The sequence below is a fragment of the Bos javanicus genome, chromosome 25 (assembly GCF_032452875.1).
Source record: "Bos javanicus breed banteng chromosome 25, ARS-OSU_banteng_1.0, whole genome shotgun sequence".
Classification (NCBI taxonomy): Eukaryota; Metazoa; Chordata; class Mammalia; order Artiodactyla; family Bovidae; genus Bos; species Bos javanicus.
This window is the reverse complement of record NC_083892.1, coordinates 34,795,501-34,821,629: the sequence shown is the minus strand read 5'-3', so window position 1 is coordinate 34,821,629 and position 26,129 is coordinate 34,795,501. Positions and strand designations below refer to the sequence as shown.

General features: G+C 47.5%; 1 protein-coding gene across 10 annotated transcripts in view; it reads left to right on the top strand.

Annotated features, from left to right (window-relative positions):
• CUX1 (cut like homeobox 1) overlaps positions 1 to 26,129 on the top strand; it is a 349,533-nt gene that overhangs the window by 180,321 nt on the left and 143,083 nt on the right. For all 10 annotated transcript variants that reach the window (XM_061402011.1, XM_061402012.1, XM_061402009.1 and 7 more), the window contains exon 4: positions 11,446 to 11,524. In XM_061402011.1, coding sequence (XP_061257995.1) covers positions 11,446 to 11,524 — 79 coding nt within the window. The remainder of the gene's footprint in view (positions 1 to 11,445; positions 11,525 to 26,129) is intronic.

Here is a 26,129-nt window from a genome sequence, read left to right as displayed (position 1 = left end):
TGTGTGTGTATTTAAAGATCATGGTGTCAAAGCAAGGCTGGTAAAGAGGAAGCTCTGGTTATTGATCACAGACTCCTCCGGTTCCTTCAGGACTCTTAAATCCCCCCGGAATGAGCCCCAACCTCCCAAGGCTCTCATGCACACCTGCCCATCCCTGCTCAGGTGATCCTCTTCCTTCCCCTCCAGAGCAACCCTATCACTTCCTGGTTGACAGCCTCTGGGACTCCCAGAACCTTTCAGCATGAGGCTGTGGCCCCAGGCTTCGCCCCTAGGCTGCCCTGTCCCCACCTCACACCTGCGATCCCGCCCCCCGCGCCCTGCCCCCTGCCCCCTCCGCGGACACACACACAGACACAAGCTCTGCTCCAGGCATAGCAGATCATGCACTTGTGAGCACGCCTCATTGTGTTTGCACGGGCTCCCCCTGCCTGGAAGCCCTGCCCCTCCCATCACATAGGGAGCTGACCTGAAGTGTGCACAACACGAGATGCAGAACAGTATCTATAACACCCTCCCGTGTGTGTGTGTTTTAAGGGAGACAGTGTGTGTATACAGATCCTTTTAAGTGCGTAAAATATTTCTGGAAAGATACTCGAGTGACTCTTTTCCTCCAGGCCAGGCAGCTGGGTGACAGGTAGATGAGGATGGGAAGGAAACCAACTTTCCACGATATGTTTATACTTCTTGTTTTTGTCTCTCTTTTCTTTTTTACAATTAAATGGTTTTTCGCGTACTCACAAACTTGGGCAGCCATCACCAAAATCCAGTTATGGAACGTTTTCATCATTTCAGAAAGAAAGCTCATACCCGTTAGCAGTCACTCCGCCCCCAGTCCCTGCTGCTGCTGCTAAGTCACTTAAGTCGTGTCCGACTCTGTGCGACCCCATAGACAGCAGCCCACCAGGCTCCCCCGTCCCTGGGATTCTCCAGGCAAGAACACTGGAGTGGGTTGCCATTTCCTCCCCTAGTCCTGGCAATCACTAATCACTTACTTTCTGTCTCTAGATTTAACCATTCTCAGCATTTCATGTGAATGAAATCATTCACCGTGGGGTCTTTTGTGACTGGCTTCTTTCACCTAGCATGTTTTCAAGATTCACCCATGCCGAGGCCTGTATCAATACTTAATTCCTTTTTATGGCTGTGTAATATTCCGTTGTGTGACTATGTCACATTTTATCTGTTCATTATCAGTTGACAGCCGGTGCAATATTTTCTACTCTTTGGCTATTTTGAATGATGCTGCTAAGAACATTCATATATAAGTTTCTTCAGAGATAATGATTTTCATCTTTCTTGGATATATACCTAGGAATGGAATAGTAACTCTGTGTTCAATGTTTTGAGGAGCAGCCAGACTGTTTTCCTGTGGTGTACGTCATTTTATATTTCTACCAGCAGTATGTGAGGATTCCAGCTCCTCTACATCCTCTCTAGTGCTTATTATCTGTCTTTTTTATTATAGTCATCCTCGTAGGTCTGAAGTGGTATCTCACTGTGGTCTTGGTTTGCATTTCCTGATAACTATTGATGTTGAGTATCTTTTCATGTGTTTATTGGATATTTGTATATCTTCTTTAGAGAAATGTATATTTAGATACTTTGTCCATTTTAAATTTATCTGTTATTATTGAGTTGTAAGAGGTCTTTATGTATTCTGGATACTAATCCTTTATCAGATATATGATTTGCAAAAACTTCCTCCCATTCTGTTGGGTTGTATTTTCATTTTCTTGATAGTGTCCTTTGAAGCACAAAAGTTTTAAATTGTAAAACTCAATTTATCCATTTTTCATTTGTTACTTGTGCTTTTGGCATCACAGCTAAGGTCATGAAGATTTACCTCTGTGTTTCCTTTTTAGAGTTTTTGCAGTTTTACCTTTTACATTTGGCCTCTGATTCACTTTGAGTTACTTTTTGCATACTGTGAGGAGGGGTCCAACTCTGCTCCTCTGCACATGGATGACCAGTTGTCCCGGTTCTGCTGCTGCTGCTCTTTCACCCTTGTCACAAATCGTTTGACCAAGGGTTTGTTTCCGGACTCTTAGTTCTAGTATGTTCTGTATATCTGTCCTTAAGCCAGTGCCTCACAGTCTTAGTCAATGTAGCTTTGTAGTAAGTTCTTATAGTAAGTAAGTTGTAGTGAGTCCTCCAACTTTGTTTTTCTTTTGGGGTTACTTCATTTGCATATGAATCTTAGGACCATTTGCATATGAATCTTAGTCTTATCCTTCTGTGAAGCCCGCTAGGATTTTGATGGGGATTGCATTGTACCTGCAGACTGATTTGGAACTTTTGCCATCTTAACAATAAATTAAACCTCCCACACCATGAATATTTCTTAATTTCACTTCCAGATTGTTTACAGCTACTGTATAGAAAGACAGTTGATTTTCATACATTGATTTTATGCGACCTTGCTGAACACCATATATGTTTTTATACTTAAAATGAATTCTGTTTACTATATACATATCATCTGTTCACAAAATAGTGTTTTAAGTGTCTCAGGTAGGCATTCAGTCTTGGGGCAGCCTCTCCTCTAGCCCTGCTGTGGCTTCCCTGTGGAGGGTTGGGGGATGGCCCGCTCCACCCTGTGTCCTCTGAGAGTGGAAGTAGAGGCTCTGGCCACAGAGAATAGGCTGGCACACCTCCTGGCACATTTTGCCACTCCTTAAATGATTTTATTGACAAAGTGAAGGAATGAATGAACTAGTAAAACAGGCGTCAGCACATCCCACCTCGGAAGTACTCTGCGGTTTGCAAAGGTTTTCCTGCTGTTAAACTGTTATCTGCCTTCCTGTAACTTCTACCTGTTGGTTTTGGTTTCTTGCTCCAGGGAGAGACGAGATAGCTAATCCTTCTTCCTCACAACTGCTCTTCAGATACACCTTGACAGCTGGAATGTCAGATGTACATGAGAGGGCTTTGTAAACCGTACAGGAAGACCAACGTGCTTGTTGCTCTTTTATCATCTTTACTGTGCTCTTGCTATCCTCCGCCATGGGTCTTCTTTGTGCCCCCCCCCACCCCCACCCACTCTTCATGGCACTGTCTTCTGGAATTCTCCAGTCTGTTACTCCTGGGAACTTTGGGGTTGGAGGGATAGTTAAGGACTGTGTCATCAATTTATGTAAGACCTACTTTCATGTCATGACCCAGGTCTGCACTGCATTGCCTTTATAACCAGACCTGCCCTATGGGGTTTGTGCCCCCTGCTCTGAGCAGGGTAGGGATTTCCAACAAGTCCTGTTCAGTTCTCTTCAACAGGGAGTACCGCCAGCGTGATTCTTCCTCACTGCCCTCTGGGCCTGGGTGCTGGGAGTCATGAAGGAACGTGACCTTGAGCGACAAAGCTGCTGGTGGCAGCTGGGCTCCCACTCCTGTTTCCAGCCTCTCATCTCTCCACATCGCTCCAGAGATGGCCGGAGGGCGTCTCCTCCAGGGTCCTCTCTCATCTCTCTCGGCTATAGCAGGATTGGTACTTGCCAAGCATTAAGTAGACGTATACTTAGAGGAGAATTCCTGGGCTCTCAGCTAATGCGATCTTCTCTCAGAAAGTATGTTCCTCTTACGTGGCCGGGCTCAGTTAAAATTAGAACTGGGAAGCTGTGGCTCCATCCACATCTGTTTTGGACAGGACCTTGGTCATTCTCCGTTGCCTTCTGGAATTCCACATGGCTCTTGACATCGTGTTTTGCTCTGGAAAGAATTCTGCAGCCAGACGTAGAGACAGAACTATTCTTTCGTATCCCTGCAGCTCTTCCTGATCCTCACTGGCCCATAGTCCAGCAACGCGCATCAGTTTGAAAATTGCATTAACGGTCTGTGTTTATTTCTAAACCATTAGTTTGTACATTCCCAGGGTGTAGCTAGCAGATTGTTCGTGAGTATGCTGTTGCCACCACGGTGTCTTAAATGTCGTTTAAGTGTCTCTGTCCTGGAGCATTTCTGGCTTTCTGCTGGGCTGGATGGCAGCGGAGGCCAGCCTGTGCTGTAGTGGGAAGAGTGCAGATTTGGGGTTATTCAGGAAGACGTGGATCTTTACTCAGCTTCTGCATGCTCCCGACCATTCCAGATACTCACATTTCATTTCACAACCACTCAGCAATGCACTAAACAGATGAAGAGACCCAGGCGTAAATTAAGTAACCCGCCTCCAGATCCTCCAGCCATCAGCACCCAAGTCTGCATTCCTTCAAAGCATACATTCTTTCCCACCCGCACCGCCCCCCCAGCCACGTGGCCTCTAGTCCCAGTGCTGTGCAGGGGATGTCATCATATTGGAGTAGGGGTTTTGCTTGGGGGCTTGGTTCTGAGCAATTTGGTCAGTTTCTGCATCTGAGCAATGGCGCTGCCCATATGGCAGTCCCCATCACCAATCACAGCACGAGAGTTCTTCTCCCCATTTTGCAGACATAGACCCTGAGGCACAGAGAGGCTGATTTAGGGGCTGCGGCTCAGCCTTGCTTTTCTGGCACTGTACCATCTCCTGGCCCCAGGTGCCTCTGCCCTGCCTACCACCTGTGCCTGGCAAGTTCGAGCAACACCCTGAAAGGATGAGCCATTTCCACTTCAAAATACGCCCCACTGAGCAGTCATCAAGGGCCATCATTCTGTTTTGTATCTTTTTGGTGATCCCTGGGCCCTTGTACCAAGTCCACGCTGTTGTCCATCTTCATAGCTGGCATGACAAGGCACTCTGTGTGTGGCCGTGGGGGTAGCCCAGCTGGGCTATGTCCAGCATCCACAGCAGCCCGTTCAGGGTACCCAATGAATAGCATCCTTTTCACTGTGAGTGGAGTGTGCAGCAGTCATGGCCCTGGGACTCAGGCCACCCCGGCAGAGATGCTAGAGTCACCAGCCCACAAGCAGAGCGTAACAGCAGCTACCAAGGCTCCATGCCTCCCAAGTGCTCAGTCCACTTGCTGGCAATGTGCACACATTTTTAAAAATATATTTACAAAAAGTCTGTGAAGAGGTCTTATTTACTCCCTTTTAGAGATGACTTACCCTGACTGGTTCCTCTCCACTCACAAAGCCCTTCCCTTCCCTGCCCTCCACTGACACCTCCTCCCCAGGGTCCTCTAGTTCTGACTAGGGCAGTTGGCGCCCCTAAACCAGACCAGAGCTTGGCTGTCACGACGCTGCATTTCTTCTTGTTGTTGTTCAGTCACTCAGTCATGACCGACTCTTTTCAGCCCAATGGACTGCAGCACAACAGGCTTCCCTGGCCTTCACCATCTCCCAGAGTTTGTTCAAATTCATGTCCATTGAGTCGGTGATGCCATCCAACCATCTCATCCTCTGACATCCCCTTTTCCTCCTGCCTTCAGGCTTTCACAGCTTCAGGGTCTTTTCCAGTGAATCAGCTCTTCACATCAGGTGGCCAAAGTATTGGAGCTTCAGCTTCAGCATCAATCCTTCCAATGAATATTCCGGGTTGATTTCCTTTAGGATGGACTGGTTTGGTCTCCTTGCAGTGCTAGGGACTCTCAAGGGTCTTCGCCAGCACCACACTACTTAGACTAAAGTGCGGTGGATATTACCAACCTTCTCGAAGCTCTCAACTGTAGAAAACTACCTTCTCTACCCTGATCTTCCAAGGTCCTCAATGTTATAAAAGTCACCAGTGAGCCTCGAGGCATCTCTTGACCAGTGCAGACTTCTCAGCCTGGAATCTACCCTTGTTCATGCACAGACATACCCCAGGAGGCCTCCCATGTTAGTCAGGACCTGGGGGCTGGCGGGGGCTTGGTAGGGGGCGGGGTGGAGGTCAAAAGAGGAAGGTGCTGCTGACCTGCCCTGGGACAGACCGTAGGGTGGGGAGAGGATGCTTCCAGATGTGAGGCATCCTTGCTCAGTGTGGGAAGTGGACAGAAAGAGACTCACCATGAGCTCAGGTGGTACAAGGACCAGCACAGCTGGTGTGCAGGCTTCTCACTGCCGTGACTTCTCTTGCTGCCAAGCCCGAGCTTTACGGCTCTCGGGCTCAGTAGCTGTGGCCACGGGCTTAGTTGCAGGAGGCATGTGGGATATTCCTGGACCACGGATGGAACCCACGTCCCCTGCATTGACGGGCAGACTCTTAACCACTGGACACTGGACCACCAGGGAAGTCCCACATGTCTTTATTCAGAGATCCCAGTGCAAGAAGTGGCTCCTCTGAGGTTGTGCTGTTCTCACAGCAGAGAGAGAGCATGCAGAGCTGAACCACACACTCACTCTTAGGTCTTACATGCAGACGAAGCACGTGGCACCACCACTTACGTCCCGCGTGGCCCCGTCTGCCACCTGTGGTCCAGAAAGCCCCCACACGTCATGTGGCTACGGGCAGAGACAGGCGACGCCCTCCCTCACAGGGAGGGCAGACGGTGGGGGAGCAGTAGCAAACACTCTACAGGACGCCCCAAGCCCCATAGTGCAGCTCTGCTAGCGCCCAAAGGTTGGGTGTTCCCTCACCCCTTCTAAATCTCGGGAGTCTCATCATCAGTTTCCATTAGCTTGGCCTCTAGCCCTGGCCTCTGAGTTCTCATCCTGCTGGAGGCAAATATTAATTGAGATTTAAAATAAAACCCCTTTCTGTAGACCTTTATCTTGAATGTTAATCCTTATAACAGAAAAGCCCAACTCAGCTAATAAAAGTGATGTTGAAAGGATAACTGTTGGATCCAGGAAACTCTCAATAGAATCACAGGGTGGGCATCTGAGTGGGGTGGGGATGAGAAGTTCAACGTAGGAGGCTGGCCGGAGACCGTGGACATATGTGATGGGAAAGGATGCTCCCCTGTGTTGGCGCCAACTAGGTGCCTCTCATCAGAGAAGCAGGTCACCCACCTGCTGACGAGTCACAGTGCTCTCTACATAGTAAGCATTTTCATAGACCTCAAGCTGTACCCCTTCACCATGTGCTCACTTCTGCAAATAAAACAGTTGACCAATGTAGGTAAATATTTATTCACACAATAAATATGTATTCAGCACCTACTATGTGCTCACCATCGGGAGGAAAGCCTAGCACAGGCTCTCAGGGAATCCTGGGTCTCCCGACGGAGCCTCGTCTGCAGTCCGGGACCTTTGGGACAATCCTATGTGGTGACGGGAGTGGCCGGCAGCCCAGAGACGGATCAGCTGAGCCTGGAGGATCAGAGGAACATTCCAAGGAGGCGCCTTCCAGGCTGCGGGGAAACTGCTCACTATTGAGGGAATAGGGAGTAACCGGGTGTGGCTGGAGTGCAAGGCGAGGCGGATCCCCAGAGCAGAACAGGTTTTACCCAGGGCCTGAGCACCGCCAGAACTTCTCCAGATCTGTCCAAGCTCCACCAACAGCAGCCCCTCTGTACTCTACTGTTCATGCGTGTGGGCGATAGACAGCATCTCTGCCTCGGGCTAGCTTTGCACATTAAGTAGCCAGAATGTCTAACCTAGGACCTGACATCCAGTCCGTGCCTAAGACCTCACTGCAGACCTCTTCTCATTCACAAACCTCTTAGCCCCTGTGCCGAGGGGCTGCCACGCCGAGTTCTGGTTCAAAGGTAGGCGCTCAGGGCATGAGGATGAAGATGATGCCATCTCTTCCTCTCTCACAACATGATAAGGGGGACAGATGGGGCCCCACTTCCCTGCGCCAGGTGCTGAGCACTTCACCCCTCTGGGCTCCCCCACCCACCCAGCCCTGGTCGGTGGGGCTGGCACACAAGTCCGGCCGGCCTGGCTCCAGGAAAACCCGGCACAGGCATCCTGGGGCCACTGGAGCCTGCACTGTGTCTGGCAGCACAGCCAGATCTTCAGGAGGCATAGATGCCAACAAAGGGTGCTCAAGGAAGAGAAAGCATGGAATTGAGAAGCCCCAGGCCACAGCAAGGGAAAGCCCACCCCAGAAAAGATGGAGCTGGGCAAGGGGGAGCACACACCCAAACTCTGAGCCCAAACCCATGGAAGGAGTCAAAAGAGTGAGTGAGCAGAGAAAGTCTCAAAATTGCCAGAATCAACAAATCCTTCCAGGTTTGGAAACCTTGGAGGAAGGCTTGGGGGTCTTCATCAAGGAGAAACTCACCCACACGTGGCGCTCTCACCACCTCTCTTAAGAATCCTCAGCCCAGGTGCCTAATGTGTTAATAATAAAGCTCAGCGGCCTGGCCTCGTTCTCGCAAGTCTGGGTTGAGTGTTCCTGCATCTGTGCAAACAGAGCACAAAGAAGACACAGGTTCAAGGTTCCTGTACTAATTTGCTAGGGCTGCCATAACCAAGTGCTGCAGACTGAGCAGCCTCAACAGCAGACATGTGCTTCTCACAGTCTGGAGGCCGGAGGCCAAGGTCGGGGTGTCGGCAGGGCTGGTTCCTTCTGAGGGCTGTGAGGGAGGGTCTGTTCCAGGCCCCTCCCCTGGCTCCTGGTGGTTTGCTGACCATCTCTGGTTTGTAGGTGCCTCACCCATATCCCTGGCTTCCTGCTCACGTGAGCTTCTCCTGTGTGCATGACTGTCTCTGGGTCCAGATGTCCTTTGTTTATAAAGACAAGGTCATGTTGGATTAGGGCCCATCCTAATGACCTCATCTTAACACGGTCATCTGCAAAGACCCTATTCCCAAATAAAGCCATGTTCGTGAGTACTGGGGGTCAGGACTCTCAGGACAGGGATACGGTACGATCCATAACAGTCCCAAGTGTGTTGTGTAGGGTACTCACCCCTCCCCCACATCCCCACCAACAACCCAGACAGGAGCGAGAAGACAGTGTTCAGGATCCTTCCACATCCCATTCTCTGCCCCCTGTAGAGGCAGCCACCTTTGTGGGTTTAGGCCGAATTCCTGGGAAGCAGATCTGGAGCTGAGCAGAGAAGCGTCTGTAGATGTCTAGAGGCGTGGAAAGCAGCTGGGGCCCATGCCCTGCTTCTGGGGCAGATTCTGATGCCCATGGGCACAGTGCGCACAGGAGGTGGCAGAAAGGCCTGGAGTGAAGGGAGAACTCGAGACATCTGGAAAGGCAACTCCAAATATCTCTCTTTGCTCAAAACACTGATGTAAGTGGTGGTTAGGAACAGTTGAAATAATACTGCTAAGGCATTCCCCAAATTATATAATAGACACTGAAAAGACTTTATATGTTCATGAAAGCCCAGTACAAAATTTTCCATACAGTTTGATTTTAATACATATACACACACACGTTTGAAACAGCTTTATTGAGATATAATTTACATACCATATAATTCACCCATTTAAACCTGGCATTGACTTTTACTACAGTCATGATCAATCGTGTGACATTTCATCACCCCAAAAAGAAACCCACACCCCTTAGCCATCATCCTCCGGGTCCCCCGCCCTAGACAACCACTAATCTACTGTCTCTATAGTTTGCCTACATGCCTACCTTTCATTCAAAATTAAAAGGGAACCGCAGACAGAGGAATGACTTCCACTGGTGAATGGCAGAATTATGGGGTTAATTTTCCTCTTTATTTTTTAATATATTTCTAATTATACAATGAATATGAACTGTCAAGAATCAGAGTGGGGGAAGGATTTTATTTTAAAAATAAAGAGAGGACTACCTTGACATTTTTAAGTAGTCCTTATGGATTATTTGGAAAACATGCCCAAATCACCACCTTGTTTTATTAGGGGAGAAAGTGGGTCTGAGTCCTCAACAACTGCCTTCACATAGGCATTTTGCAGCACGACTTGGTAGAAGTTGGAAGTCCATGCACTGTGCTTTTTTTCCACTGCCTTGGATTCCCCGAGACCCGCCCTGCTCCCCCTCCCACAAACCTTGTGTCCCCCTCCCCAGGGTCTTCCCGTCTTTAATCAGGTGACCTCTGTCAGCCCTTAACAAATTGTTGGTTGGCTCAGGTGAGAGTCCCTGTAATTATACCACATCCTTTTGCCTCTTTAATAACGTTGGAGACAGAGTATAATTCTATGAGGGGACAGAGGAATATATAATTTAGTGTCCTTTTCCTGAGCCAGCGTGAACTCCGTGCGTGTAGCATCTTGCACACTTCAGGGGTAAAAAGTGATCTGTTGTCTGAGCAAACGTGTTTGGGGAGCAAAATACGTACTGAATCCAGCCAGCCGCCAGAGCCTCTTTGGATGTGTGTCCGGTGTGCTGGGGACACATCACCTTTCTCTGATGAATAGGCTTTTCACTGGAGGGAAACCAGCTCAGCTGGGTTGGTTCATGAGACACACTGATCCTGGCCACTGAGGCAGAAACTCACCGTCGCCTAAACTCGAAACCCAGACACCATCCTTAACACTCCTGGATCCTCTGAGTCTCACATCAGCTCAGCTGGACCTGGGCTCTCTGCTCGGCCTCTTTCCTGCAGTCCCCACTCCGCTGCCCTGCACGTTCTCACCGGGGCAGAGGCAGCAACCTGGTGGGAAAGGTCGTCTCCTTCCTGCCCCTCCTGGCCTGCTTCCACTCTGACTCAGGTCCAGATAGTGCACTGACCCCCTCACCTGGCCAGTCTCACACCCATGTATCCGTGCACTTCGCCCCCAGCAGCCCCACATTCCCTGGGGTGTAATAGCCCCATCTGGGTTTCTTCATCTGGATTCTATGGACAGAATACAGGTGGACACATGAGTGTCCTACAGGTAGAGCGTGTAACCGTGTGTGTTACAGGTGTTTCTAGAAGGAGGGTCTTTGGTTTTCAGAAAATTCTTCGAGAGGACCTAAGGGCCCGCAGGTTTCAGAACCTTGGAGTTTGAATGTGTTCCTCCCCTTTTCGTGTCACCTCTCCACCTGGTGAGCTGCTCTTGAGAACTCTGCTCAGATGTCACCTGTTTTATTGCTCAACGCCCGTCCCCTTCTTGGTGTCCCCAGGACTCTGCTTACCGAGCACTTTCCTGGCTGGGATTCATTTATTTGTCTTAGTTGCAGCACACATGATCTTCAGTTGTGGTATGTGGAATCTTGTTCCCTGATCAGGGTTCGAACCCAGGTCCTCTGCATTGGAAGCATGGAGTCTTAGCCTCTGAACCACCGGGGAAGTCCCCTGGCTGAGATTTCACTACTCATTTACATACCTGTTCCCCAACTGGACCACGAGCCCCTGGGGCTGAGAGCTGTCCCTCTCTGCCCTGCCTCCAGTTCGGAGTCTGGCGTGTGTCAGCTCTTAGTCTATACTGGTGGAAGAATAGTCTACACTGGTGGAAGAAGGAAAGAGAACGTGTTCTCTTGGAGAGCCCCAACTTTGTTGGGTGATGGGACTGCCCTGCCTCCTTCCCCTTCAACGGGCTGGTGCCCGTGGATTTTCTCCCTCTCATGTGTTTGTAGACATTTACACTAAGAGGTTGAAGGCCCAGCTGTCCAGCATTTCCATGAAGAAATCAGACTCCCATTTGCCATGGGAACTCAGTAGACATGCAATGATTATTAAATCACCTCTTGACAAATTTTGAGCTCTTTGTTCTTCTTGTCTTCCTCCCATTTCCTTTCAGATTGATGCACTGAGTAAAAGAAGCAAAGAAGCTGAGGCAGCCTTCTTGAATGTCTACAAGAGATTGATTGATGTTCCAGGTAAGCCCAGCACTTGCAGCCCATCCATGGGCGTTGTGTCTGGTGAGTCGGTGGGTTTCTGATGGAGCTGCCACGTTAGGCTTTGGTTTAAAATGCTGCATGTTTCACAGAGAAGAAATAGAACCTGTGTGTGCACTGTGCAGACGCCCTGGATGTTCACGGTTCTGGGCTGACCAATTCCGTGTTCAGGAATGGCTTCGATAGGGCACCTCGCATGCCTCGCTCCTCTCCCAGGTCATCCAGGGAATCAGTGACCTCTGGCCAAGTCTTTCACTTCATATCAAAGGGCAGGTGGTAACCCATTTAACTACAATGTGTAGGAGATGTTTCCTCTTTTGAAGGCAATAAAGAGCTACAATTTTAATAACACTTGCTACGGCATTCAGAGAAATAATGGCTCCTCATTCCTTATTTTAGAAAAGCAAGATGGAATTTAGAGCCCCCACTGGTCCCATCAACCCTCTGTCCCCAGGTGGTCCACTCAATCCATGGGGAGGTGACAGACACAATCACACGGGTCCCAACCCAGTCCTGAAAAGACTCAGATCAGAAAATGAGCCACTCGAATGCCATCCTCTGCTGACCAAGGAAACCAAATTACCACCACCCTCCCCACCCCGCCCACTAGAGCTGCAAGCGTGCCCTTATTAGGAATCCGGTGTGCGTCACCAACACAGCTAGAACTGTCTTAACAAAGCAAAGCAGAAACAAGTCTCCTTTGTATCTGTATTGTATTCTAATTCAAGTCCACTGAGGGCTTCGTGTCCCCTCTGGGAACCAGAGGCCACACCAAACTAGGAGCAGGAGAACTCACTTAGACACTTGGGACAAGGAGCAGGGAGATCCAGATGCCAGGGTCTCGTTATAAGTTCTTGACCACATCCCTTGTTCCTCTGTGAACCTCAGTTTTCCCATCTGTAAAATGGAATAAGGTCGGGAAACAGCCTAGTGATGGAGAGGGATTGCCTTTGTTCTAACCCTTTTGCTATCTCAGGAGTTTATCCAGCTCTTAGTTCCAAATTCTAGCCTTTCAACTGTACCCACCTAGGGTTTCCCGAACACTCTGACCGAGGCTCATGTGAAGCCTCTTTCTCGGTGAGTGAATCACTTGTGCCGTCCTTCTCAGGCATCAGCAGCTTGGGGGACCTGCTTGCGTTTTCTTGTGCCAGTGCTAGCTCTGTTAGTGACTTAGTTGAAAGGGGCCAGCTTACTTTGCCTTTTGCCAGAGACCCAGAGAGCCTACAGCTCTTGTTTTCTAAATAACCTACACTCATTTTTTTAAAAAAGTCCAGCTTGTCCCTGGGTCCTCCCTTAGTGAGGTTTCTCCACTGGGAAGCCACTTGAACAAGTCGTTGGGTTTCTTTGTCTGCAGTTATTTGCCATCTTCACTGCCTATCAATAGAAAAGAGACCACTTTTCTCATCAGCATGCCTCTTTACCTGAGCAGTCCTTATTCATATACATATATAATTTTTAAGGAACTTTGATCATGAGTATATAGTTATATTCTGCTTTTTTCCACTTAATGTTATTCCATCATCATTTTCCTTGTATTGGTGATATGCTTCATAATTGTCCTTTTTTGGCTGGCAGTTTTAATTTAAGGTGGTGTGAGCAAATAACATTTGATGTTTTCTGTAATAATAAGAGTTCATCAGAGTATATTTGCATGCCACATAGATCACGTTTACCTGCCTCCCAGGTACGTCTTTCTTACAAATGCTGTGGTCTGACACATCTAACAAGTACTTGAAAAGCAGGAATGGAGCTTGGCGCTCTCAACCTGTGTTTTGAAGTCTGCTTATCGCTCAGATGAAGTAATAATGTGGCTGAGGCTTACAGGAAGGACCTGGTCAATAGCAATGCATTTATTGACGGTCAGTCACATAAATGGGGAGAGTCGGAGGGCCTTAACTGTCTGTGGGCTCCAGGCTTCAATCCAGCCAAATTCAGAAACATAGGTGGGGAGTGTTAAGTTATGGTTTCAAGAAACAACTTGAACTTCCCTGGTGGTCCAGTGGTTAAGAATCTGCTTGCCAGTGCAGGGGACATGGGTTTGATCCCTCTTCCCAGGTTGCGCTAGTGGTAAAGAACCTGCCTGCCAGTGCAGAACCTGTAAGAGATATGGGTTCAGTCCCTGGGTCAGGAAGATCCCCTGGAGGAGGGAATGGCAACCCACTCCAGTATCTTTGCCTGGGAAAATCCCATGGACAGAGGAGCCTGGCGGGCTATAGTTCATGGGGCCACAAAGAGTAAGACATGACTGAAGTGACTTAGTATAAGGAAGACCCCACATGCCTCAGGGCAACTAAGCCCGTGCATCACAGCTACTGAGCCTGTGCTCTAGATGACTGCGCTTAGCATCTAGATGATCCTTAGCACTCAGGGTTCATCACACCAGCACATGCACTTCAGAGGCCTTGGGTTTTTGTGGCTGGTGCTAACATGTGTTAGGTTAACACAACTAGAATGTGTTGGGTTAAGTAGCTATCCAACCACATCCCAAGCTCGACACACCCAGCCTCACGCATGGAGCAGGGGACCCCCTCTGCCCCAGCCCTTTCCCTCCCCCAGCGGTGCAGCTCTATTGTTCAAAAGAAGCATTGAGGTCACCAAGCTCCTCCCTCTTCTCAGCTTCCACATCTGAAATCCCAAGTAGCGCTATTTCTCCTTCCAAAAACCTCCTTTAGATCAAAGACACCGAGTAAACATTTAAGTCCACGATTGTCCTGCTGTGTCCTCTGAACAGTTGCCACCATTAAGAGCTCATCTTTACCTCCCTTCTCACTTGTCACCAGATGTGCCTCATTCCTTCATCAGTTTTGAGGTTATTGCCAGATACTTGTTATCAGAAACATCCTGCTACTGTGGCCAGTGTATGCTATCTTTCCCCCCTGCTGTGCCCCTTGGCTCCATGGAGCACCCCCAAAGCCCCGTCAGCACTGAGGATGCTGTCCCCTGGCACGATGCTGAGTACCAGGGATGGACTAGGAGCAGGTGTGACAAACAGCTTCCTGTTCTTGTGGACTTGAGAGTCTGGTGGGAATGTGGGCATCCAAAAGTCATCACACAGATCATTAGTGAATTTTAGGTGTGAGCAGTGCTCTGAAGGCAGAGCCCCGGGGCAAGAGAGTGTAGATGGGGAAGGACAGGGCAGGGTCAGAGGTGGCAATGAGCCCCAGGGAGCAGGAGGAGGAGAGGGAGATGATGAGAGTGGCCATGAACCATATCATCCACACCGGGACACCATTAGTAGTCCAAGAGCCCTGCTCGTCATTGAGCTGAGTCAGGGAATGCAGTGACTCAGGAGGGAGGGGCCCAGGCCGCTGGAGTAGACGAAGGGTTCTGGACTTTGTCTCACAGACAGACCATTGATGGATTTTAAACAGGGAAATGACGTGATCAGATTTGCATAACGAAAAAGTCAGTCTGACTGCAGTGTGGAAGCAGATCAGAAAGGGATCCCAGGTGGTATGGGAAGGGAGAGGTGAGGTCACTGGGTTTCTACTGGAGGAGGTAGACTTGGAGAGGAATGGACAGTGGAGGAAAGCTACTCAGATGGCTCTCGCCCAGGACCCAGTTCATGCAGTGTTACTTCATCCATCTCTAAATGACAATACTGTTTATGTGGTTCTATCTGGTTTACAAAATTAAAAAGAAGACCAGCGAAAAGTGTGCCAAGTTAGCCTCCAGTCACCAATTCTATTATTGTTCCTCATCATTATTCTAGTTGAATGTGGCCTTTGCCTTTCTTGTCAACGTCATGGCAGTAGTAAAGTAGTTTTATATTGAGATTCGTAAAGTCATAGTTTTACATCATCAGCCTAAATGGCTTCATCTGTGACTCTTATCACAGATTTTATATCATTGTTTATATGATCAACGTACAAATAGCTTACACTTGCAAATATTTAAAATTTTTTATTTTAATAACCTCTGATAGGGATTTATATTAATTTGCTAATGGCCACTCACATGAGGAAAAGAATCATAGCCTCTGCCAGCAGCGTGACGTGGAGAGGACACCCGGCGAGGCCCCGGGTCAGGGAGTCCTCAGCAGCAGACACCCTGACCGGGAGGCTAGCGTCCTTGTACACTGGAATCTATGTTTGTGGGTGAGAGCAGAGGTCAGCGACTGTCAACCACACTGACCCCAGCAGTGCAAGAAAAAGTTCAAGGTGTGCTGTTCCGAAGTACACACTCCCTCTGCCTATATTTCTGGGAGCCACGTGCCAGGCCCAGCACCACCCACCCAAGATGCAAATGCGGCTGAGAGGTGACCCCTGCCCTCCCTCGGGTGGTGTGAGACTGCGGAGTGTCTTTGAGAGAATATCCCACAGTTAAAGCTGGTGAAGTAGGCAGCCTCCTTCCCTCACTGTAATGGAAGAAGAAGTAAATGTCTCCACTCTTAAAGTGTGACCTTCTCAGATAGCTGGGAAAATTCTGGAATGACCTCCTCTTAAAGGCCCTTGCATAACTGGAATTTTTACTGTGTTCTGAGTAGAGTTACCATGGTATGCATAATCTGCCAGGAATTAACCTCGCGTGGGTGACTTTGCTCTTGCTTCTTGATACTTTTTAGATTCTTTACAATGAGCTCGTCTCTATCTCTACAATTGGGGCAGAGGGTTGGGGGTGGGGGATGGGGTGGGAGCATACATTTATAAAATATTCAACTCTCAATCTCAGTTGCTGAATAGCCCTTAGTAGCGGGTTAACCAGATAAGAACGTAAGCAGTAATGGGTGGAGTATTTGTCCACACTTAATAATTGGTATAAAACACAACTGTGCCTTTTCAGTCCCACAAACATCTCTGCAAAGGTTTTTTTTTTTTTTTTTTTTAGAAGTTCCTAGAAAGAAAAGTGTTGGAGAGCTGGGCAGCGGTGCTGCAGAACATATCTGCCCCAGTGTAGAGTCCATTGACAGAGTCTTTGCTGGTTCTTATCATCTTCTGGGTTCTCTCTGGGCCCCTCCCACCCCAACACCAACAGAGAGTCATCGCTCAGTCCTTGCTAAGACATGGTTTAGGCCCTATAGACCCAAACCCTTCAAACACAGAGGCAGTGCCCAGAGGGGTTGGTTTTAAGATTTAAATCTTAGGGAGCCCATAATGAGATGCTTGTGCTCAGGCGTGTCCGACTCTGTGCAACCCCACGGACTGTAGCCCACCAGGCTTCTCTGTCCATGGGATTCTCCAGGCAAGAGTACTGGAGTGGGTTGCCGTTTCCTATCATTACCAGTGATATAAAACACTTATGGACTCAGGAAACTCTGCTGGAGCACAGTGTTTCCTGACTGGCCCAGCTCACTTCATTCCCCTCAGATGACTGGCCTGCAATCAGAAGTAAAAAGTGTTAGTTTTCAGAAGTCTTGAAAGGGCACCAGCAGAAGGGAGCCCGTTTTGGAGGCTGCTCTGTTTGCAACACCCACACCAAGATGCCCCTGCTCCTGGGTGCTGCTGCTTCGGGGCGGCGGGAAGTTTCCATCAGGATTTAAGAAAACCATCTCTGCTGGAGAAGGTCCCCATTGGCCTCACATCTGAGCATCCAGAAGTAAAAGAGGACCATCATCCGTTCTGAGAGCTGCTTTTTAATTCTTTTCTGTAAGAATAACAGGGCTTCCCCAGTGGCTTAGTGGATAAAGAATCTGCCTGCGACGCAGGAGACACTGAACACACAGATTCAGCCATTGGGTCATGAAGATCCACTGGAGAAGGAAATGGCAACCCACTCCCATATTCTTGCCTGGAGAATCCCATGGACAGAGGAGCCTGGTGGGCTACAGTCCCTAGTGTCGCAAAGAGTCGGACACGACTGAGCAATGAAACAAGCACATGAGAATAACAGAGTGAGCCGGTCCCTTGTGCCCAACAGGCTGTTTAAAGTGAAGACATGCTATCAGTTACTGGAAGCCCTGTTCAGTCTTTTTTCCTTTCTGTCTGTCTTTTTTCTTCCTGTCTGTACCCTGATGAAGGATGCATAGTAAGACTCCTGGCCAAAAAAAAAAGCAGCGAAGTCTTATACGATCTGTTACAACTACCCCCTTGCTTCTCATACCAGGCTTTTCACCAACATGCATCTTGGTGGCATTTTTGAAGGCCATGTGATGTGGCCACCCCAGCCTGCTCCTGGGAGGCTGCTCCAGTCCGGGTCTTCTAGGCTCCCGGGGTTGGCAAGCAGCCCACGGGTGCCCAGGTCCCTCCAGAGAGAACTCTAACCTCGGAGCCTGATAGCAGGAGCCCCTTTGCATGTTTTCAGGTTACCTTCCTGAAACATCTCCATTCACATGTGAAAATCAACCACCGGCTCCATGATAGGACAGGAGAGGGACGGGGCCTCAGCTGTGGAGTGAAGCTGTGGGTTGCAGGTGCCCCCATTCCCCCTGCTGGGCAGCAGGACCAGAGCTGGTCCAAAGGGGCCAGGGGGTGGTCAGGCTCTAACCAGTGCTGGGGTGACTGCAGCCGGAAGAGGAGGCCGCCTCTCCACCCTCCTCGACCAGCCTGAAACAAACTCGGGTCTCGAGGAGCAGAACGTTTGCAAGCCAAGCAAGCAGCTGCACATGCACTGAAGAAAGGCCAGCCTGACAAGATGGGCATCCAAGGCGCTTGCCGCCCCACCTTCAGGGTTCTCCCTCTGGACTCCTGTCCCTGGCCCCCAGCCCAGCTCACTGGTGGCAACTTGGTGACTTGGCTTGCAGTGGGGGCGGGGGTGGCGTCTTCCCCCCACTGCCGTGACTGGGGTGGTCCTGGCACACGCACTATCTAGACAGCTTCTCATCAGTTGCTCATCAGCATGCTAATTGCTGTATGACTAATTATGCCCTGAATTCCAGTTGATTTTCTTAATGAGACAGCTGGGTTAATTATGTAATCGTATGATTACATTAGCCCAGAGTGCCCTGGTGGAGGGAGCGTCTGCTGCGTTCTGATGTCGTCACGGGGTTGGCGCTCATGGGCCGCATCCCCTCCTCTTCTGCGCACAGGTGGACTGGGGTCCAGGGGGTCAGTCTTTGCGCGTCTTTGCAGTCCCTCACAACAGAAGCAGCCAGCATCCCACTGCCCTCCTGCACACACACCCTAGCACCCTGCCACCTGATGGAATCAGAACCCCGATTCCCAGCCCCACAGCTCCCCTCCTGCCATGTGGTTGTGGCACCCTCTTCCTCCTCCCAGGACATACCTGCCTCGGGGCTAGTGGTGTGACAGTGACCAGGGCATCCACACCAGTGTCCTGAAGTTCCTGCAGAACCATGCTGGTCGTTCTACATAAGGTCAGAGCAGCCCAGACAGGCCCCACCCTTATTCCCAGCATCCCCCTTACAGGTGCTGTTTCACACCTTTCTTCAGCCCTGATCTCCACACACCTCGCATTTCACTGAGAAGACACGTGTGCTCAGAGGACGGTGGCATCTCCCTCCACAGCCCAGCTCTCTCATCTAAGAGTCCACTGTGCCCACAGAACCCACCTCCGCCGTTATGCTCCTCTTCAGACCCTCTCTCCTCTGCAGGAGTGTGGGTTCCCCAGACTCGCCCTGGGTGACTCTGACTCTGTTAGGCTTGCAGACGCCGTGTGGCCACAGGAGAGCAGCTGGTCCCCCACAGCACTACTTCCCACCAGAAATTAGATGACATCTCCCCCCGCCCCCCACTCCCCGCCACTAGAAAGTAGATGACACCACCACGCATACAGTGGGTTTGGCCACAGAGGCAGGGTCAGCTTGCTCTCCTTTCCCTCTCTCACACTTTAGAGCTATCTATCAGTGAGTCCTGCTGACCCAGCCTCCAGGATGCAACCCAAATCTGACCACTCACCCCGTCAGCCACCCCTAATCCAAGCCTCCGTTACTTCTCACCACCTTGACTCCACCTTCTCTGTCCATTCTTTCTACAAAGTCCATGGTCTGAGTGGACTTTCTGAGCTACTTTTGTTCATGTCCCCCAACAGTAAAAAAAAATTCAAATTTGTACCCCCCAATATATACTATTTATTTATTTAAATGATGTACATGTGTCATTACAGCAGTGTATGAAATACATTGCCAGTCATGTACTAAAAACAGAATTTAAAGGATGTGATGAAGACTCAAAAGGACTTAAAATTTACATTTTATTAGCGGTACAAAAAACATTTTGCTCTCAGTAAAAAATACATATATTTTAAAATCAACCTCATTGAGGCATAGTCTGCACACAATAAAACACCTATTTTGTGTACAATTTGATACAATGGCCAGTAGACAGTCAAGATACAGAACACTCATAACCCCTCAAAAGTTCCCTCACAGTCTCAAATGCCAGCAACCTCTGATGTGCTTTCTGTCAACCCTGGTTAGGTTCATCATTTCTGGAGTTTCACATAAATGGGGTCCTTGGGTAGGTACTCTGATGCGTCTGACTTCCTCCACTCAGTGTGGTGTGTTGGGGGCTATTTGTGCACATTTACTGGGGAGCAGTGTTAGTGTTTCACTGTGTGGATGTATGACAATCTGCCTTCGCATCCACCTGTTCATGGACTTTTGAACTGTTTGTGGCTGTCGTGAATAAGCCTGCTGTAAGTGTTCATAGACAGCTGTATGTGGACGTCTGTTTTCATTTCTCTTGGATAAATAGCTAGGACTAGAATTCCTGGGGCATAGGGTGGCGCATGTTTAGCTTGACAAGAAACCGTCGAGTGGTTTTTCCAAGTAGTGGTGTCACTTTGGCGCCTCCCCCGATGCGTGTGGGACTCCAGTTGCTCCCCGTCCTCCACGCTGTGTGTTGTTGTCAGTGCTTTAGGTGTTAGACATTCTAGTGAGTGTAGAGCGTGTTTCGTTGTGATTTTAACTTGTGTTTTTCTCAGTGACTAGTGATGCTAAATTTTTATTCACATGCTTTTGGACCTTCATAGAACTTCACTTCTAAGGCATCTGTTTAAATCTTCTGCCCATTTTTTTAATTGGATTGTTTGGCCTACTGTTGAATTCTAACTTTTATATAGTCTAGATACAAAAGTCCTCTGTCAAATATATTCCCTGCAAATATTTTCTCCCAGTTTCTGGTCATATAAAGAGCAGAAGTTTTTATTTTACTGAAGTCCAGCTTATTATTTCATTGATCTGAATGTCTATCCTTATGTTAGTATCATAATATCCTGACTCTTGTGCCTTTTTAGTCAATTTTGAAATCAGATGATATATAAGTCCTTACCTTTGGTCTGTTTTTTTCAAAATTGTTTTGGTTCATTGAGTTTCTATGTAAATTTTAGACTTGACTTGTCAATTTGTACAAACAAGCCTGCCAGGATTTTGATCTGGATTCCACTGTATCTATAGATCAATTTCAGGGAAACTGACAACACTACTGAGTCTTCCCAGGAGTCTTCTTTTATCTGGTTTTAAGACTTTCCTTTTATTCTTCTCTTCAGTAATTTGACTGCTTATTGGTGTTCTTTGCATTTATTCTGCCTGGACCTTGTTGAGTTTCTTGGATTGGGGGTTTATAGCTTTCTTTGAAAATTTTGCCACTTCTTTCAAATACATCCCTCACCCCTTTTGGGGACATGTATGTCAGATTGTTATTGTTTCACAAGTTGCTGAGGTTTTAGTAACTTTTTTTTTCCAATCTCTTCTCTGTGCTTCTATTTAGATAGTTTCTGTGACTATATCTTTGGATTAGTTCTGTGATCTTTTTTATTTTGCAGTGTCTAATGTGCTTAAGCCATTATAGGGAATTTTTTTTTTTTTTTTCATTTCAGATATTGTATTTTAAGTTCTAGAATTCCATCTGGTTCTTCATAGCTTCTATTTCTCTCCTTGTTCTGTTCATGTTTTTCTTTAATCCTTGAGCATGCTTATATTAATTGTTTAAGTCTTTGTCAGCTACTTCCATTGTCTCTTATAATTTCCGGTTCTGTTTTTATTAACTGATTTTTTTCCCTTCTTTGCATGTCTAGTAATTTTTGATTGGATGTTGGACATTTTAATTATTAACTGGATTTTGTTGTCTTTCTTAAGAGTGTTGAAATATTTGGGGCCGGCAGTTAAATTACTTGCAGATCAACTCAATTATTCAGAGACATGCTTTATGCCTTTGGGGACAGGTCCAAACTAGCCTTTACTTTAGGATTAGCTTAGTCCTCCACTCTGGTGTGGCCCTTTGCTGTCTTCCACTGAATGTCCTGGCTGTTCAACAAGCCTCTATTCTAAGGCCAGTCGTAACTCAAAAGCCTCCTAACACTCTGCACACTCTAGGATTTGTTGACTTAGACCTCCCTTGCAGTTCTTTGCCGAGCCTTGTGGAGCTTCACCTGATGTGTACGTATGTACCTTATCTTTTATCAACAGGTTTTAGATTACTCCTCTGCAGATTTCTCTCTCGCTCTGCATATCTCCTTCCTTTCCAGTGCTCTGCCCTGTAAATTCCAGGTGCTTCAGCCTACTGGTCTTCTGAAGTCTATCTTCTCAATCCAGAAGACCATTCTGCTCTGCTTGGGTTTCCCCCTTGCCTGTGCTGCAGTCCAGGAAGTATTTCCTGGCAGAAAGTCAGGGTGATCATAGGGCTCACCTTACTTGTTTCCCTCTCTCAGGGATCACCGTCCTGCTCTGCTGGTTGTTCAACATCTGTAAATGGTGGTTTCATTTAGATTGCCTAGTATTCCAGTTTATGGCCAGAGGTCAGGTCTGGTGCCAGTTAATCTGCCAGAGCCAGCAGTGGAAATCTCCCAAGTTCTGTTCATTTTGTTGTTGGTTTCAATGGCTGCCATAAATGGCTGGAAAAGATAATCACAAAGATACATAGCACCAAACCAAAGCAGTACATTATTAGCAATCTTTACAAAAACATGATTTCTACCTTTGAAAGCTGCATACCAGTTATGAGAAAATATTAGTTGAAGTTCAGCTAGTAAATTTTTATTTACCTTGGTATTCAATTTTTCTTGCTAACTAGTCGGAAGATATTGTATTTTTTATATTATCAACAAATGGGTTTGAAACTCCTTTTGACAAATATTTCTTCAGGTTTGAGTTAATTGATAATAGGTAACATCTGTTGAGTGTTAACTCCAAGCCTGGCAGTGTATACACATATTATGGTAATTAATCCTTACAACAATTTAATGATATTGGCACAATTATTATGCCCAATTTATAGATGAAGAGAGTACAATATGGAGACATTAAGTAGCTTCTCTAAGGTTGCACATCCAGTAAGTGGCAGAACTGGGATTCAATAGCATGTAGTATGGCCCACACTCTAAACCATTTCTCCCTACTCCCGCTTGTTTGATATGAGGCACTGAGATTTTTTTTTGTAGACAATGTTGTCTTTGCCCATAAGTTTATGTGACAATGGGAACATTTCCAAATATCCACTTTTAGAATGCTGTCACTGTAGATGAGTTTCATTCAAGAAGCAGTTTTTTTCCCCCCACTAAGTATTAAAACATCACATTTACTTCGAAGGCATAGATTATGTGTTTATATTTTTTTAAATGTCTGCCAGGCAGCATATTACTGATAGCCATCTGCCATCACAGAACAGGGCAGCTCATTTAGAACACTTAGCTTTTTAAAAGAAAATTGTATAACTCATCTTTAAGCTTAAAACTTAAATACTTCGCAGCTAGGAAACCAACAAACGCTTTCGTGGCACTGCAGTTTCCCTCATGCCGCACTGGCTCATCTTGCAAGAGTCCCATTCTCTGAGGGCTATGTCCGTCACAATGGAATTGAAGCCAAACTCAGTCCCTTAGCTCACTTTGGACACTATTTTTATGGGACTGACACACTGCCTGCCGTGCAGCAGGGCGTCTCCGACACAGTAATTTCAGCTCTGAAATTCAGTTTGATCCTTCTTCATATTGTCTCTCTCCCTCTCTTTTTTGTTCATATCTTTCTTTAAATCTTTGCACTCAGGGCTCCCCCTCTGGCAGCTTGTTCTTTGCCACTTCCCCTTCCTTTCATCATACCTCACCGGCTTCTCTCTAGGCCTTCTATGTGCCTCCTCACGCTCACCCCTGGACCCCTGCATGGCCATTCCCTCTACCAAGAGTCTTCACATTCTCTCCTCTTCAACATCCAGATCTCAAACCCAGGGTCACCCCCTCAGAGTCCCTCCCTGTCCATCTGTCTCCAGGACCCATTTGCCATTCTCCACGCACTGTCTCCTCTCATCCTCACGCTTGGCAGTACTGAAAGCACCCTGTTTTGTTTGGTTTTGCTGTCTGTCTGTCTCCCTCACTTCAGTAGAATGTCACGTCTTTGAGAACAAGCATCTTGTCTTGTTCACCGTCATGTCCACCCAGCACCTGGCACAGTCCTGATGTCATAGAGTGTGTACATGGGTGCCAGCAGTTGGACTGAACTGTTTCTGTGGCTGCTCCTGGCCCTCCCCTGCTTCTAGCTCCATGCTGTTCCTTCCATGTGAATTTACTGCCCCAAAGTCTCCATGGGTCTAAACTCTGGCTCTTTAAAAAAAAAAAAAAAGGTCTCCTTTTCCTGGTTTCTCCATCTGGAAATGGTCTTCCATTTGGCCCTTCTTGCTTTTACATTTGTTGTTTGTGAACATGGTTTATCTCTGATAGGTTGGGCCTGCCTGATTCGCCTGGACGTCCATCCCAGTGTCTTACCCAGAGCAGACAGATGCTTAGGACAGACTTGTTATATTAGTACTTGAAGAGAGTATAATTTAGTCGGCTGCTGGTCCAGGAAGCAGAAATCTTAATTAGACTTTTGCATACCTGTTTGCCTGGCCGACTTCTCTCCTCCCCGTGTTCCCTGGGTGAGACACCGGTGCCTGACATGCTGCAGGGCCCCCTCCCCACTGACCTCTGGCTGTGACGGCTAGAATTAACGAGATAATGTCCCATGTACGTAGGCGAAGGTGCTGAACACATGCAGGCGATGGTCTTGTTGTTGTTTGTTATAATTACATTCTTTGAGTCCTGTGTTGCATAATGAGCTATAACATGCCTCAAAGAGCGTTTCAGGAATGAACTATGAGACGGCTGTAGAACACTTGGCAACTTTGTCACGTCGGGAGCATGGCAGCGGCAGTAAAGCACGTTGACTGGGAGGTGGCAGGGATTTCGTGTGTTCCTGTTCCACGGATGGGTGTGTGCTCTCACCTCCCCCAGACAGTTCCCTAATGGAGCTGCTGAGACGGGCGGCTTGTGACGTTCAGAATAAGACCTAACAATACTTGTGTGGGGTTTAAATGGCATTGGAAATCATTAACGAGACAAAAAGCTATGATTTCCCCTAGATTAACATGCAGGCTGGGGTTTGGCATGCCGAAATTCATTGTTTTGGTCTCTAGCCCAAACATGCTAGAGTCATTATATTGTCATGTGGTAATTAGCTGTTCCTTTAATACAAGTAATAAAAATTAAGCCTAAGAGGTACTTTAGCAATGCCTTTTACATAATCCAAAACAATATTCAAATGCTGTAGGCGTTGAGTCATTCAACTGTACTGTAGTAAAGTTTGAAGTTTAATGCATAGAGATGTTTGAATCCAGTTCATTCTTTATTCTTTGACCAGTTTTGCTACTTAGGCGTTAACCTTTAATCGTGTTAAATTAAATATACATGCCATAATGAATAATTATGAGCGTGCTAGAATTTTCATTTACAATATAATGCTTTGAAAATGTGTCTAAAGGTCCTAGTTACCCTTCACTTGACAATGTGCATGCTATTTTTATATGTCACTGAATTCCTTGCTGAATCAAAGGAGGGAAGCTATTTTTTTATTCGAAGCAGATACAGTGGGTCCTGGCCTCTTAAAAGGAAGGGACTGGAAGAGTTGTCAACAGAAATTTTGGGGATGGAGGGCAGTGTACTAGCTTAGCTCTTTAAAAATATAATTTGGACTGGCAGTTGTGCCGGGAAACCTACAGGAGTTGATGTTCATAGAATTTTATAGAAGCACAGTGGTTCTCCTCCTCAGTTCTTCCCTGATCTCTGTTTCAAGTTCAAGTTGTCATCGTACGTGGAAGGAGCCAAGGGCATGCTGCTTTATCTCCTTCAGGCCATTTGCCCGGCATGAGACCATGGTGGGAGAGGAGAAGGGCGTGGGAAGGTGTCCAGGGAAGATACTGAAATTTAAAAATAAAAAAACTGCACCTGAAATGTTCTGAGGATGTTCATTCTATAGTATTATTACCACTCCTACTTACAAGGAACCATATCCCTGAAATAGCTTTTGAGATCTAATTTAATATAAATATTTTAATGCTGATAAAAATAATCATGAGAGGCCACAAATGAGAAAGCAGTGATGTAGTCATAAGCTGTATATATGCACAGAATCAGTGCCCAGCCACTGGGGTTTCATGTGATGGACGGTGTTGGACGCTGTACTGAACGAGCCCTGGGGCCTGAGTTTTGTAAACCCCATGAAGACACTGGCATCTCAGAGCGCTCCTGGCTCCTGGTGGCTGTGCCAACTGAGGCGTGGTAGGCTGAGCCCTCCCTTCCAGGAACCAGGGGTGGTCTGAAAAATTAACGGCACTGGTATTTGAAAATTAAGTGAGCGCTTGAATATATACCCTTGTTGATCCACAGGGCTCGGTGTTTAGCATTCCTCACCCAGAGACTAAATCTTTGCAGCCGTCTCACAAGTGAT